This window comes from Balaenoptera musculus, chromosome 3 (assembly GCF_009873245.2).
Source record: "Balaenoptera musculus isolate JJ_BM4_2016_0621 chromosome 3, mBalMus1.pri.v3, whole genome shotgun sequence".
NCBI lineage: Eukaryota > Metazoa > Chordata > Mammalia > Artiodactyla > Balaenopteridae > Balaenoptera > Balaenoptera musculus.
This window is the reverse complement of record NC_045787.1, coordinates 47,136,112-47,153,429: the sequence shown is the minus strand read 5'-3', so window position 1 is coordinate 47,153,429 and position 17,318 is coordinate 47,136,112. Positions and strand designations below refer to the sequence as shown.

Below are 17,318 nucleotides of genomic sequence, written 5' to 3'. Positions count from 1 at the left end.
AGAATTTGAAAAATCCAGTTCTGTTTTTTTTTTTTTTAGCTTTCATTGGAGTATAGTTTTTTTTTTTTAAGATTTTTTTTGATGTGGACCATTTTTAAAGTCTTTACTGAACTTGTTACAATATTGCTTCGGTTTTACGTTTTGGTTTTTTGGCCACGAGGCATGTGGGATCTCAGCTCCCCAACCAGGGATTGAACCCACACCCCCTGCATTGGAAGGCGAAGTCTTAACCACTGGACTGCCAGGGAAGTCCCCAGGAGTTCTGTTTGATCACGTTAAATACATATCATGTCCTGATGTACAAATTATTACAATTAAGCTGTTTTATAGTGCTTCCACACTCTGTCAGGCCTTGCTTTCAGTGCTCTACAGGAATTAACTAGTTTAATCTTTTCAACAACTCTAAGAGACAGGTCCTCAGCTGAGCCCCATTCCATAGTCAAGTCAATGCCCAAGGTCTCCCAGCTGGGACCTCCTGCCAGGATTCAAACAGGCAGTCTACCCCCAGAGCCCTTACTATCACAATTAAAATGCTCTTTCACAAAATGAAAAATCTGGCTAACTTGCATTTTAGATAATTCCAACATACGACATAACTCAAACAGTAAAAAAAAAAAACCTTCCCTTTAAAAAATTAACCAACCTAAGAAACTTGTAAAAAAATTTTATTTCTTACAACATTCAACGGGGGGAAGGGGGGGATGCCTAACATTTCTCACAGATCAGCTATTAAATATTTCAAATGAGTGGTGAGTAAGGCCATCACCATGGCTCTAATTTTAAAAGTTCTCTCTCCCAAAAGAGCATACAACCTAGTGACATCATCACCAAGAATCCCATTCCAATGGAAACAGACTCCTTCACACATTTACCTTTTTTTTGAGTTCGGAACATTTCCAGCTGTTTCTGTTGCTGCCGTCTTAACGTGTTAACAATAGCTATTGCTAGTCTCAGTGCTTCTCTGGGGTACCCATGAGAACGTAATGCGTCCACTCGTGCACAGGCTGTAGGAACATGTTCTAAAACAGAAAGTTAAGGGGGGGAAAGTTGCCATTATCAGATATATCTATAAAAACAGGATTTAATAGTAAGATGTTTTCCCCTGAAATACTATTAAAAAGACACAAGAAACCATTTCTGAACTTGGATTTGAATGAAAAACTCCTATTGCCAAGCATTCATCCATCTCCCACTGAAACCCTCAACTCTCCTCCTCCCACTCCAATAATGCTATAGAAGCTAAACAAAGAAGTAAGTCATGGAAATGTCTTTCCGGTTTGGCCACTTACCATGCCAGAGGGGCCACCCGCGGGAGTCAAAGAGGGAGTTTTCAGCGTCGTCATGGTAACAGTAGTTGGTGTACAGGTCACTGCTGATAACGTGCTGCAAGTGGCTATCCTGCCAGTGGAGATCGCACGCCTCGATGGCTCGGGTGAACACTGTCCGATGTGGCCTGTTCGATGAATCTGTTTTTTCCACAATTCAGAAAGCCGTGTCAGCTATTATTCACATGTGAATAAATCAGTCATACCATACCATTCTGTGGCCAGATGTTCATGAACACACCCACACACATTGTCCTGCACCCCCTAAGCAGAAGGATGAAGGGTGAATATTCTCATGTCCTAAGTACTAGGAGGCAAATCAGACCAAAGAGCCACCATTCACTCACTTGTTTTATCAAACACAAACACTCTGCAGCCATCAGAGCTAAGGTTAAAGGCATCCTGCAAAAAGAATCGTCAAGTCTAGCTTCCATGCCAAATACACTGAAAGGAGGCACTCGGCACAAAAATCACATGAAAACTCACTGCTCCCCACTTCTGAGGTGCTGTGGTGGACTGCCCTGATGGGATCAACAGCTCTCACAAACACTATGCAAGAGATGAGACACCAGCCATGGAACCTTTCAGGAAGATGCAATCAGCCTTTAAAAATATGCAGAAGGGTTGTGCTTTTGGTTGTATTTTTTAACTATATTGTGCGGTTTTGCACAATTAAAACTATTATGCTTCTTGGGATATAATGATTAAATGTCACTTTATATCCCAAAGGGCATAAATGCATATATTTAACATTTCACAAAGCCACACAACATAGCTACAAAACAAACCAGCGCACTTACCTTGCCCCTACAGGCTGCCTCCTGACTCTTGTGCAGGTTCCATGACTGGTGTGATGTCCCCAGCATAGTGTATGCCAGGGCATCACAAAAGAGCAGAAGCACACACTCCGAAGAGGGTTCAAGTTTCAGGACCTGACAGAGAAAAGAAATGTTTGGGGAATAAAGGATATTTTTACCCCAACTTCTGGGATTATTCAGTTCTTCTGGAAAAAATCATTCAAATTCTACCTGCACTCCCACCCCTTGGGTCCCCAACTCCAGACTTACCTTAAACTGTGGCAGAAACCTTAGAAAGAGCCTCAACTGACAATCAGGGTAACAAACTATTTTTATTTATGTGTGCTTTATTTAGCTCAAGTATCACCCCTCACTGTTCTGAGGCTTAACTAAATGAGAAGTCTGGAGCTTCCTTAGTTGGTAAAGTTTCATCTTCCTCTCCCTGGAGCTTTGGCTAAGCACAGACATAAAGGAAATCATAAAAATCAAAATACAACTGAATCAAGATGAGCTCTGAAAACTCATCTAGACCAGCCCCTCTATTCTGCTGATGGAACTGAAAACTGAGAGAAGTAAAGTGACTTGCCAAGGTCACACCGCCAAGGCAATGGCAGTCAAGATCAAAACACAGATAACCTCACTACAAATTCAGCTATTTAGGCTGTTCTGAAAGGCTTTTGAATGGTCTTGAACAGAAAGAGACATAACTTCAGCTTGGTCTCAGGTGGACTTAGACAATCTGTATTTGAATGGCAGACATATCAAAATGCATGGATGACATAATTTGAGAGGCCTAAATACTGATGTATCTGTTCTGGCCCCTGCCCAGACTCCTTGTTAGCAGCAGACGGATGGACACTTTGCAAATGGGAAGAGTTGGCCCTACATTTAATAGCCTTTGGAACCTACCAGGGCTTTTTGCAGAGCAGAATAAATATACCCCTACTCAACAAGAAAGTGGTTCCATGACTTCTTATAGTCAATCAATCAAATATTCCAAAGTCCAAATCTCACACAAGTATTTTTAAATGGCTTTCTAATTTTATTTATTTTGTTTAACTCAAATCATAGAAACAGAATTTAAAATTAAAAGGAGACTTTAGAAAGCAACGTATTATTATGCACTTATTAAAAGAATGAGAGTTCTGTCTGTTTGACCCACTTGGTATCAATAATAAAAGCAAGCTGTGGGTATGATTCCATTGAAAAAATTAAAATCTTAACTTTTCATGTTTGTATGTGACTGTAAGAGCATAGCGAAACGTACAGGACATACACCAGGACAGTGGTTAGCTCTAAGAGTCTGATACAACCAATTGTAACAAAAAAGACTAAATACTATTGGTATTTAAATGAAAATGTAAGATATAAAGCTCTATAGTAGCATGGAAACAAAAAAAAATATGTACATATACAATGACTAAAAAGATGTACAAACAAAAATTGATTTGATTAAGTATCAAAATTATGGTCAATTTTTATCTTAGATATCTGTGTTTTTTTGATTTTTGCAATAACAGAAAAAAGAAACAGATGATCTTAATCAAATTGTTAAAATGATAAACACAGGGACTTCCCTGGTGGTGCAGTGGTTAAGAATCCACCTGCCAATGCAGGGGACATGGGTTCGAGCCCTGGTCCAGGAAGATCCCACATGCTGTGGAGCAACTAAGCCCGTGTGTCACAACTACTGAGCCTGCACTCTAGATCCCATAAGCCACAACTACTGAGCCCGTGTGCCACAACTACTGAAGCCCATGTGCCTAGAGCCCGTGCTCCGCAACAAGAGAAGCCACTGCAATGAGAAGCCCACGCATTGCAACGAAGAGTAGCTCCTGCTCACCACAGCTAGAGAGAAAGCCCGTGCGCAGCAACGAAGACCCGACACAGCCAAAAATTAATTAATTAATTAATTAAAAACCGATAAACACTAATTTGTAAAAAATTTTAAATAAAGTGTAAAATAATATTAGTTTTTTAACCAAAAAAGTTTAAAAAAGGCTCTCATTCAGGTATATTTAAAAAACAAACACACTACTCTTTCTAAGGGTGTGGATTCTAATGTTGTCAATTAATTCTAACAAATAATCTCAGCAAAGACAGGGCCTGATTTGTGCTTCACTTTCACTCTGATGTGCAAACACATGCCAATTCTGCCCATGGTCTGTACCACATGCACTCGCTGCCCAGCAGCATGGCTGCTGGGCTCTGCTGTCACCAAAGGTTCTCCCTTTGCCAGCCCGCTCAGCCCTCCAGCGGAAGTACTGCAGGCTGAGCACCCGAGCCCCTCTGTAGGGATGTCTCTTCTGGCAGCCCCTCTGGAGAATGTGGGTGTTCTGCTAAAAGGAGGAGCCCTGGTGCCTTTAGGCACAACAGCTATAAATATTGCCCTTAGAAACTAGTCCTGACTTCATATCCCTGGGCCAAACCATAAATGAAATGAACTCTTTTTTTCTGGAGGCTGGACCACTTCCTAAGAGTTTTCTAAAGCCTATGGAATATTCATATTTAACCAAGGGGAAAGCAACCAAATGGAAAGTAAAAAAGTAAACTGTAAAATGTTAGGATGGCAGTCACAAAAAAGCAGGTGGGGAGTGAAACACAGAGAAACCTCCAAATATAATAAAGTTAAAAAAAATCAAATTTATTGCCTATGGAGACATAAGCATACATTTTCCTAGCAATGGAAGAGAATAAATGTTGAATTGTTAAACTTGAAAATTCTGAGCTTCTGGAAAAAAACTTGGGGTATAAGGAAGGGGTAGATTTATTTTCTTTGAAGTTATTAAATAAAATCATCATGGGCAATAAAGATACGACAGATTTCAAATACTGAATTCCCAAGGCAAATATCTCTAGACAAAGGAGAGCCAGATAATCATCTTTCCCAAGGCCTGAAACTTCTTTTTGATTGGACAGGTCCCTATGGAGTAATACCTATTATTTTCTCTCTTTGTAGACACTGAAAATACTATGCTAACATCACATTTCATTCTCAGCACATTGTCCAGCTCATTCTAGGAGTACCAACTCCAGATGGGGCCAGAAAACAGAATGACAGTCTTGATTCCTGAATCCTTCTGATGTCATTTAACTCCCACCTTGCATCTATCGTAACTTTAAAGTCTTCCAAGTTTTCACAAAAAAGGGGGAGCAGCAGCACAAACTTACACAAGAAGAGTGACAGAGTTAGTGAATGAAATGTTTATTTGCAAGAGTTAACTACTTTAAAGATTTGGTTCTGAAAGACAGGAGAAAATTCTGCAGTAGCTAGCGGGGACGATGGGGGCAAGGAAAGATTTTTTAAGATGAGAGAAACTTGAGCTAAATGAGTGGGTCCAATAGAGAGGGAGAAGCTTAAAAAAAAAAAAAACAACAAACAAACAAAAACCAGTACAGAAATGAGAAACCAAGATTCTTAAGAGGCTATCTGAAAATGTCTGGGAGCATTCCTTAGTTGTCCAAAGACTGGAGGGCACTATTAGCCTACAGTAGGTGGAAACAAGTATGCTAGACAGTCCTTCACAATAAAGAATTTTCCTGGTCTGAATGCCAGCAGGCACCCCATGCTCCTGCAGCCCCAGTCATTAAATGTTTACTTGCTATATTCTAAAACTAAGAATTTTTAACTGATTAAATTGTATAGTAGCCCAAATATGAACTGACCAACAGATATAAAAACACACAGCTCCTCAAGCCTCTCAATATTTTGTTTTACAATATACTACCCACCCATTCCATGATTTTTAAAAATATATTCAAACTAAATAATTAATAGGCAATTTTAACACATACTAGTAGTATATGTAAGTATTATATCCATCTGTATTCTGAGGATATGAAAAGAAGTTATAGAAAGGTCTCACATAAAAATTAAAACACACACACACACATTCATATCAAAACAGATTAAGTCCGTGAGTTATAGTAAGTTCTTAAGTGAGTAAAATAATTTTCCCAAATCTATTATAAGTTACTGTTATAAACGCAGATGCACAGTTAGGTAGATACAAAGTGAGCAGATTACCACTGTGTACTCACCTTGGTTAGCATTCGCACCCTGAGGCAGAGCATTGGTTAAGTTAGGTAATTCACTGCCATGATTTCCATCTTCCCATGGACAGACATCAACACCATTCCACTTTTTCAACTGTTTTAGCCAGCTGGCCTTCTGCTCCAGCTTGCAGTGGGGATTTAAAACTATACACATCCACAGAGCACCTAATTTAAAGGGAGAGAGGAAAGCAAATTTTTTAAAAGTTTACAAGTGTCCAATCCTAATAGCTAATGATAAACCATTTCAAAATGGACCCAAGTCTGCAGTTTTATAATGCAATTCTCCCTTGTCCAAGCAACAAACCTCATACAGAGGTTAATGTAAAGAGGACAAAAGAGCCCAAATGTGAACCAAAGAATCCAAACACTGTTACATATAAAGATGAAAGATATTTCAAATGGTAATTGTAATCACCTTCCTACTTGTGTGACATTTTGGGCAAAAAATAAAGAATACAACCTTAAGGACCAATTTGTTACTTTAATTTACAAGCAGATTTTATTCATGGATGCTGCAACAAACCACTCTAAATGGTTCTTCTGTGCAAAAATTAAATTTACTTTTAAGACTATCTTTTTAAAATAAAATCATAAAGGCATAACAATGGACACGAATAAACTATTTCCCAGTCTCCTTATAAGCATTTAAAACTTTTATTATGCTCGTTAATTAGTATGCATATCCATATATCAACAGATCTTTTAAAAATAAAATTTACTTAAACATGCTTCCCTAAATGATTTAACCAGGAATTAACCTTTATATAAATGAAATCACTAAATTTATGTCTTTTTGTGAATGAAATCACTAAACATTTATCAAAAGTTCACTTGCTTTAAAATGAAAAGACAACCTGTGGACTCGGAGAAAATATTTCAAGACAATGCGACTGACGAGGGCTTAATTTCCAAAATACACAAATATCTCATACAGCTCAATGTCAAAAAAAACAAAAACAAAAAACAAACCAATCAAAAAAGGGGCAGAAGACCTAAATAGACATTTCTGCAAAGAAAACATACAGATGGCCAACAGGCACATGAAAAGATGCTCATCATCGCTAATCATCAGAGAAATGCAAATTAAAACTACAATGAAGTATCACCTCACACTGGTCAGAATGCCCATCATCAAAAAGTCTACAAATAATAAATGCTGGAGAAGGTGTGGAGAAAAGGGAACCCTCCTACACTGTTGATGAGAATGTAAATTGGTACAGCCACTATGGAGAACAGTATGGAGGTTCCTTAAAAAACCATATGATCCAGCAATCCCACTCCGGGGCATATATCTGGAAAAGACAACAACTCAGATTCAAAAAGATACATGCACCCCAATGTTCATAGCAGCACTATTTACAATGGCCAAGACGTGGAAGCAATCTAAGTGTCCACCAACAGATGAGTGGATAAAGATGTGTTATGTACATACATACAAACATACACACACAATGGAATATTACTCAGCCATAAAAAAGAATGAAATAATGCCATTTGCAGCAACATGGATGGACCTAGAGTTTATCATACTAAGTGAAGTAAGTCAGACAGAGAAAGACACAATGTTATATGATATCACATGTGGGATCTACAAGTAGTACAAATGAACTTATTTACAAAACAAACAGATTCACAGACATAGAAAACTTATGATTACCAAAGGGAAAAGGGAGGGAGGGATAAATTAGGAATATGGGACTAACAGATACACACTACCATATATAAAATAAACAACACGGATTTACTGTATAGCACAGGGAACTACAGTCAATATCTTGTAAACACCTCTAATAGAAAAGAATCAAATATGTATATATATTTTTTGATTCTATATATATATATAACCAAATCACTTTGCTGTACACCTGAAACTTACACAATATTTTAAATCAACTATACTTCAATAAAAAAGTTCACTTGTTTTTCAAAGGAAAAGCCCTAATGAATTTAGAAGGTATAACTCATAATTTGAAAAATTAAGGTACTGATAAAATTTATCATTCCTTTCTACATTTTTCAAAAAGATAGCTAATTCAAGCAAATATTTCACAAGTTTTAAAAGTTCAAGTTTGGGAATTCCCTGGTGGTCCAGTGGTTACGACTCCATGCTTCCACTGCAGGGGGCATGGGTAAGATCCTGCAAGCTTTGCCATGTGGAAAAAAAAAAAAAGTTTTTACTTTACCAATTTCAAAACAAGACAGATACCAGTACTTCAAAGCCATTCACAACACTTTTTCTTTGAAAAGGTTTGTATGTGTATCTGTTTATTTTAACCAGTTGTGTTAACCAAGTGAATAATACAGGTAAGAATGGTCTGTTTATGTTTGTTTGTCCCAAAAGAGATGCTTTACATTTCTTCCACATTTAAAATTATCAAGCTTCTTCAATTAGAGAATCTGTTATTTTAAATATCAAATAATGTTTACCACAGAAAATAAACATAGCCACAACCTAAGCCACAGATATTTACAATTCACATTTCTATATTTTAAAATTCCAATTAGAAACAAAAATGTGATAGATCAAGACGGAGTAAAGCCCACTATGGCTTATCTCTCCCCATAATTACAACTAAAAACTGGACAAAATACAAAAAGCAGCAATCTGAGGGCTCTGAAAAGTAAACAACAGCAAGCGGTTTGTGGAAATAAAACTTGAAGAAATTTAAGTCATATGGGGGTGACTTCCTGTTACTTTCCCCCCTCTTTTCTCTCCTGGCTTGCACATAAGATTAGCCCCATTTGGGAAACTATGTAGAAGGCATATAGAGCAACAACTTGAGAGAAACCTCATCTACCTGGTGAGAGGATTGGGAAAAGGGAACCCCCTGCCACTCAGAAGCTAGAGAGGGAGATCCCTGGATATTCTGTACAAAAATAGGCACAAATACTGGTCACACCTCACGTGCATGAGACTGCCCCAATGCAGCATAGCCAAGGTTTTGAAAACTTTACTGATATCACCCAAAGAAGGTAAAACAGAACTCATAGTCTGTGAATATATCCTACTGAATGTATGCTTTAAAAAAACAAAAATTTCTCCGGAGGATTATAATAGGACCCAGACTCTTACAATTCAGTATTTAAAATGTTCAGGATCCAAAATTACTTGGCTTACAAAGAAAAAGGGAAATGTGATCAATTCTCAATGGAAAAAACAATGAACCAGATGTTAGAATTATCAATCAGAGACTTTATGCAACTATTATAACTATGTTCCACCAGATGAAGATAAACACTATTGACAGAAGTGAATATGAACTATAAAAAAAGAACTAAATAGAAATGTTAGAATTGAAAAAACAATATCTGAAATAAAAAATTCACTAGATAGGATTAATAGTAGAATGGATATGACAGAGGTAAAAGTCAGTAAATTTGAAGATAGAAATGATCTCATCTGAAGAAGAGAGAGAAACAATCAGAAGAAAATGAACAGAGCCTTAAGACAGGTGGGAAAATATCAAAAGTAACATTTGTATCATTGGAGATCCAAAGAAGATGAGAAATAGATACAGAAAAACTCAAAAGAAATAATTACTGAAAACTTCCCAAAATTGAAGATATGAATTTACAGATCAAAGAAGCTGAGCTAACCAAAAAAATCCATGCCCAGTGATAATCAAATCACTGAAAACCAAAGAGAAAAGAAAAAAATATTGAAAACAGTCAGAGAAAAATGAAATGCCATATAAAGGAGAATGACTCAAATAATTATTCTTGTCAGAAATTATACAGGACAGAAGACAGTGGAGCAATATCTTTAAAGTGTTAAAAGAAATGGAAATATCAACCCAGAGTTGGCAAAATATCATTCATGAATGATGGTGAAATGAAGGCTTTCTCAGATCAGGAAACACTAACAACATGTATTGTTCAAGAAACCTGATGCTAAAGAAAGTTCTTCAGGCTGAAGAGAAATAATACCAGAGGGAAACTTGGAACTATATGAATAAAGGAAGAGCAACAGAAATAATAAATACCTAAGTAAATGTCATGGACTACTTTTGTCCTTCTAAGTTCTTTAAGATAAGTATGACTACTGAAAGCAAAAACATGAACATTGTCTTATGGTATTTTAAACATATGTAGATGTAATACACATGAAAACTATAGCATAAAGGAGGGAGAGTAAAGGTACCTATATGGTTGTTAGATTCTACATTCTTCTTTAAGTGGCAAAGTATAAACTCAAAGTAGACTGTTTAAGGTTAGGTATATTTCTTGTAATACTGAAACCATTAAAAAAAATACAAGGAGATACAAACAAAAAGGACAATAGATAAATTAAAATGAAATACTAAAAAAATGTTTTAAAATAATCCAAAGAAGGAGAAAAGAAGGCAGGAGGGAGGGAACAAAGGAACAAAAACAAAGAGGATAAATAGAAAACAAATGATTAAATGGTAGACCTACACTGAACTACAATAATTATAGCAAATGTAAAACATCTAAACATACCAATTAAAAGAGATGGTGAAATCAGGTTAAAAAACAAGACCCAACTCTATGCTATGTACTAGAAACCCTCTTCAAATATAATGACATAGATAAATTAAATGGTAAAGGATGGAAAAAGATACACCATGCAAACACTTTCAAAACAAAGTTGGAGTGGCCATATTATTATCAGACAAAGCAGACTTTGGAACAAGAAATGCTACACCAGATAAAGTGAAACATAACATGATAAAAGGGTCAGTTCTACAAAAAAACATAACAATACTAAATGAGGATGCTGCACCTAACATTAAGACTTCAAAATATATGAAGCAAAAAGTGACAGAGCTGAAAGGAGAAACACACAAATCCACAGTTACATTTGGAGATCTCAATACTTCTCTCTCAATAACTAACAGAACAAGTAGACAGAAAATTAGCAAGGATAAAGAATACCTAAAACAATACTATCAACCAACTTAATCTAACTGACATTCATAGAACACTCCACTTAACATTAGTAGAAAAACAAAACAAAACAAAATCTTATACTTTCTAAAATGCACAAAGAACATTTACCAAGGCAGTCCATATTCTGGGCCATAAAACAAACTTTGACAAATATTAAAGAAGTGAAATCATACAAAGTATATTCTCTAATGTAACAGAATTAAATTAGAAATCAGTAACAGGATGATATTTGGAAAATTCCCAAATATCTGGGAATTAAACAACACAATTCTAAATAACTCATGAGTAAAAGAAGTCACAAAAGAAAACAAAGTATTTTGTTCTGAATGAAAATGCAAATAAAATATATCAAAACTTGTGATCTACAGCTAAAAAGAGTTTAGAAATTTATAGCATTAAATGCCTGTATTGGAAAAGAAGGAAAGATTCAAATCAATAATCTAAATATCCACCTTAAGAAACTAGAAAAAGAATGAGAAATCAAAGCCAAAGCAAACAGAAAGAAGGAAACAACAGATCAGAAATCAATTAAATGGAAAACCACCACCTAAGTTTTTTTTAATGAAACCAAAAGCTAGTTCTTTAAATAGACTAATAAAGCTATAATCAGTCTGACCAAAAAAAAGAAAGGACAAACTATGAGTATCAGGAATAAAAAAGGGCACATAATTATAGATCCTAGAGGCATTAAAAGGCTCATAAAGGAATGCTATGAACAACTTATTCCCATAAATTCTACAGCTTAGATGAAATGGACAAATTCCTTGAAAAACCACAAACTACCACAGTTCTCTCAAGAAGAAATAATAACCTGAATAGCTTTAAATTTATCAAAGAAATTAAATCTGCAGTTAAAAACTCTAACCGTGCACATCCAGATGTTTCCCTGGAAAATTCTACCAAACAGTAAAGAAAGAAAGAACACCAATTCCATACAATACCTTCCAGAAAAAAGAAGAAAGGGAAGGTTTTCAACTTATTTTATGAGGCCAGCATTACCCTGATAGCAAAACCAGACAAAAAACATTACAAGTAAATATAATTACATGTCAAAGTAAAACACCACAACAAAATATTAGTAAATCTAATTAAGAAATACATAAAAAAGAAAACACACCACAACTAAATAGGGTTTATCCCAGGAATGCAAGGCCGGTTCAACATTAAAAATTAGTGTAACTCACTATATAGCAGACTAAGGAAGAAGAACCATATGACCATTTCAACAGATGCAGAAAAAGCAACTGACAAAATTCAACATCCCTTCATAATAAGTAAAACTCTCAGCAAACTAGGAACAGAAGATAACTTACCTGAGAAAGGTCATCTGCAAAAAAAAACACCTACAGTTAATATGATAATGGCAAAAGACTGAATGTTTTTCCCCTAAGATAAAAACAAGGCAAAGATGTCTGCTCTACCACTCCTATTCAACATCACACTGGAAGTTTTAGCCAGGCCAATAAAGCAAGAAAAGGAGATTAATGACATAGATTTAAAAGGAAAAAATAAAATAGCCTCTATTTGTAGACAACTAGCCTACAAAAAAGGTAAGTAAGTTTAGCAAGGTCATATGATACAAATTCAAAGCAAGAAACCAACTGTATATCTATGTACTAAAATTGAACAATTACAGATCAAAATTTACCCCCCAAAAGCACCAATTATAATACTATCAAAAAACATGAAATACTTAAGTTATAAATCTAACAAAACATGTACGGAGTCTCTATGCTAAAAACTACAAAACACTGACAAGAGAAATCAAAGAAAATCTTAAAAAGCAGACTGGAAACCTCAATACTATTAAGATATCAATTCTCCCCAAATTGATCTATATATTCAACATCACCCTACTCAAAACCCTAGCAGGCACTGGTGTACATGCTGACAAAAATATAGAATGGCCAAACAATTTTAAAGAAGGAAAAAGTTGGAAGGCTCCCCAGCACCTAATTTTGAGACTTAGTATAAAGTTAAGAGTAATCAAGACAGTGTATGATTGTGAAAGAACAGGTACATACACCATTGTATACATTAGGGAGCTCAGACCTACATAGATATGGTCAATTCAAGGTTCAAAGCCATTCAATGTAGAAAAGATACATCTTTTCAAAAACTAGTGCTACTACAATTGGATATTCATATAAAATGAACTTAAATCTACAACACACAGTTTATTAAAAATTAACTCAACTAACTTATTAAAAACTAACTCAAAATGGATCACAGACCTAAATATAAAACCTAAAACCATAAAACTTCTGGAAAACATCTTTGTGACCTTGGGTTAGGCAGAGATAATCTTAGATACAATATCAAAAGCATAATCCATAAAAGATAAAATTTATCAAGTGGACTTCATCAACATTAAAATCTTTTGTGCTGCAAAAAAAACAATATAAAGAGAATGAAAAGACAAGCCACAGATTGGGAGAAAATATGTGCAAATCATACATCTGACAAAGAACTTGTATCTAGAATATGTAAAATCCTCCCAAAGCTCATCAAGAAAACGAATAACCAACCCTATTACAAATGGGCAAAAAATTTGGAAAAGACACTTCACTCAAGAAGATGTACAGATGGCAAACTGCTGATGAAAACATGCTGAACATCATTAATCATTATGAAAATGAAAATGGAAACTGTTTGCAAATGACATGATACTATACCTAAAAAATCCTAAGGACACCACCAGAAAACTACTAGAGCTTCTCAATGAATTCAGAAAAGTTGCAGGATACAAAATTAATATACAGAAATCTGTTGCATCTCTATACACTAACAACAAACTATCAGAAAGAGAAATTAAGGAAACACTCCCACTTACCATCGCATCAAAAAGAATAAAATACCTAGGAATAAACCTACCTAAAGAGGTAAAAGACCTGTAATTGGAAAACTGTAAGATGCTAATGAAAGTAAATGAAGATGACACAAGCAGATGGAAAGATACACCGTGTTCTTGGATTGGAAGAATTAATATTGTTAAAATGACCATATTACCGAAGGCAATCTACAGATTCAATGCAATCCCTATCACAATACCAATGGCATTTGTATGGAAACACAAAAGACCCCAAATAGCCAACACAATCTTGAGAAAGAAGAACAGAGCTAGAGGAATCATGCTCCCTGACTTCAAACTATTCTACAAAGCTACAGTAATAAAAACAGCATGGTACTGGTACAAAAACCAGACACATAGATCAATGGCACAGAATAGAGAGTCCAGACATAAACCCATGCACTTATGGTCAATCACTCTGCAACAAAGAATATACAATGGAGAAAAGACAGTCTCTTCAATAAGTGGTGCTTGGAAACTAGACAGCTACGTGTAAAGGAATGCAATTAGAACATTCTCTAACACCATACGCAAAAATAAACTCAAAATGGATTAAAAACCTAAATGTAAGACCAGAAACCATGAAACTCCTAGAGGAAAATATGGGCAGAACACTCATTGACATAAATCATGGCAATATTTTTTGGGATCTGTCTCCTAAAGCAAAGAAAATAAAAGGAAAAATTAACAAATAGGAGCTAATTAAACTTCAAAGCTTTTTGCACAGCAAAGGAAACCACTGACATAACGAGAAGAAAATCAAAATAACAAACAACCCGATTAAAAAATGGGCAGAAGAACTGAATAGGCATTTTTCCAAAGGCATGCAGATAGCCAACAAGGCATATGAAAAGATGCTCAACAGTACTAATCATCAGAGAAATGCAAATCAAAACTACAATGAGATATCATCTCACACCTGTCAGAGGGGCTATCATCGAAAAGAACACAAATAACAAATGTGGCGAGGATGTAGAGAAAGGGAAACCCTCATACACTGTTGCTGGGAATATAAATTGGTGCAGCCACTATGGAAAATAGTATGCAGGTTTCTCAAAAAAACTAAAATAGAACGACCATATGATCCATCAATCCTACTCCTGGGTATACATCTGAAAAAACCAAAAATACTAATTCAAAAAGACACATGCACCCCAATGTTCATAGCAGCATTATTTACAATTGCCAAGGTATGGAAGCAACTTAAGTGTCCATGAACAGAAGAATGGATAAAGAAGATGTAGTGTATATACACAGAATGGAATACTACTCAGCCATAAAAACGAATGAAATAATGCCATTTGCAGTAACATGGATGGACTTGGAGGGTATCATGTCAAGTGAAATAAGTCAGACAGAGAAAGACAAATATTGTGTGATATCACTTATATGTAGACTCTAAAAAATACAACAAACTAATGAATATAATAAAAAAAGAAGCACACTCACAGATACAGAGAACAAACTAGTAGTTACCAGTGGGGAGATGGAAGGGGGAAGGGGCAATATAGGAAGAGGGGAGTAAAAAGTACAAACTATTATGACAAAAACAAGCTACAAGGATATATTGTACAACACAGGGAATATAGCCAATATTTTATAATTAACTATAAATGGACTATCTATAACCTTTAAAAATTGTGAATCACTATATTGTACACCTGTAACTTATATAATATTGTACATCAACTATACTTCAATTAAAAAAAAACCATACGAGATACCACTACACACCTATTATAAGGGTTAAAATTAGAAAAAGAAATTTAAAATCTGAAAATACTGCTGGCAATCAGAATGCTCATAACTGCTGCTGCGAGTGCAAAATGATATAGCTACCTTGGAATATGGTTCAGCAGTTTCTCATGAAGTTAAACATTCACCTTATGACCCAACAATCCTACCTCTTGGGATTTGCCCAAGAGAAATGAAAACTTAGGTTCACATAAAAACTTTACAAGAATGTTTATAGCAGTTTTATTTGTAAATGCAAAAGACATCCAACCTCAATGTCCTTCAACTGATGAATGGATGAACAAACTTGGTGCATTCATATAATAGACTACTACTTAGCAACAAGAAACAGACCACTGAAATACACATAATATCGCAAATGCATTATACTAAGTGAAGGAAGCCAGAATCAAAAGGGTATATATGTGTACACACACACTTTACTATTCCATTTATGTGACATTTTGGAAAAGGGAAAACTAAATGAACTGAGAATAGACTACCAATGCTAGGGACAGGGAGTAGGTGATGAATTGATTATAAAGGGACTGTGTGAGGGAATTTTTGGAGGTGATAATAACCATTCCATATCTTCATTGATCACATGACTCTATGCCTTTGTCTAAACTCAAAATTGTACACTAAAAATGTCAGGTGTATGTATTTTTATAGTTAAGTATTTATGGTATGTATTTTACACTATAGTTAGGAATTTTACTGGATGTAACAAAGTAAATTTTTAAAAATTGCTAATTAATATATGGATCAAACAATTTTATCTACTGGTATTCGAAAGACCTAAATATGAGTGCTCTCTCTGCAGGATTTCTCTACAAGCCAATGGACATCGCACAAATCACCATTCTATTAATCGTATGCGTTTCCCATGCCAAGAACCAGGAAAAACAGCTTCAAATGAAACATGACCACACACTGTCTCAAAGCAAGAGACAAATCAAAATGGTATCTAAAGAACCTGTAAGTGGCAGCCTTTCCTACTGAATCCCATTGGAAAATGGGATACAACTTTACCAGGCTTTAGATTTTGGACTGATGGACAACATAACAACACAAAATAAGTTACATGGTAATAATTAAATTAAATCCAATGAATGTTACAGATTGGATCAAAAATTGGCATTTCTATTTATAAGGCTACACTGAAGTCATTTTCCAAATCATCAAATTATCTTTTTAAAAAATAAAATTATAATATTCAACAGGTAATGCTTCAGAATTAAGACTCTTTCGTGTTTTTCTTCCAAGATGTTTTTGTCTTATAATTCTACTACTCTTGAATACTTTATCAGATAAAACTAAAATCAAAAAGTTGCTCTGAAAGATGTGCTGTGAGACTAGAAATTTCATTATCAGGTTGTTAGTGTAGTATCAAGGTTCTGTGTAAAAGGGCAACCAAGTAAATTAATATGGACAAATAATTTGTAAATGTCTATCCAAAATAAGTTTATTTTCTATGTGTCTATTTTATAATTCAGAATTCTGTATTTCAGTCCACCTGTGTGAACTATAATTTATTTTGGAAATCAGCTTAAAAGCACCACCATGTCAACTAAAAGCTAAGATAGAACTAAATTCAACCTAAATGTCCATCAACAGAGGAATGGATAAAGAAGATGTGGTACA

General features: G+C 35.2%; 1 protein-coding gene across 1 annotated transcript in view; it reads right to left on the bottom strand.

Annotated features, from left to right (window-relative positions):
* Positions 1–17,318, bottom strand: part of ZSWIM6 (zinc finger SWIM-type containing 6) — a 200,342-nt gene that overhangs the window by 18,141 nt on the left and 164,883 nt on the right. The window contains exons 5-7 of the mRNA XM_036848198.1: positions 6,164–6,343; positions 1,290–1,466; positions 873–1,019 (exon numbers count right to left, since the gene is read on the bottom strand). Of these exons, the coding sequence (XP_036704093.1) occupies positions 873–1,019; positions 1,290–1,466; positions 6,164–6,343 (504 nt within the window). The remainder of the gene's footprint in view (positions 1–872; positions 1,020–1,289; positions 1,467–6,163; positions 6,344–17,318) is intronic.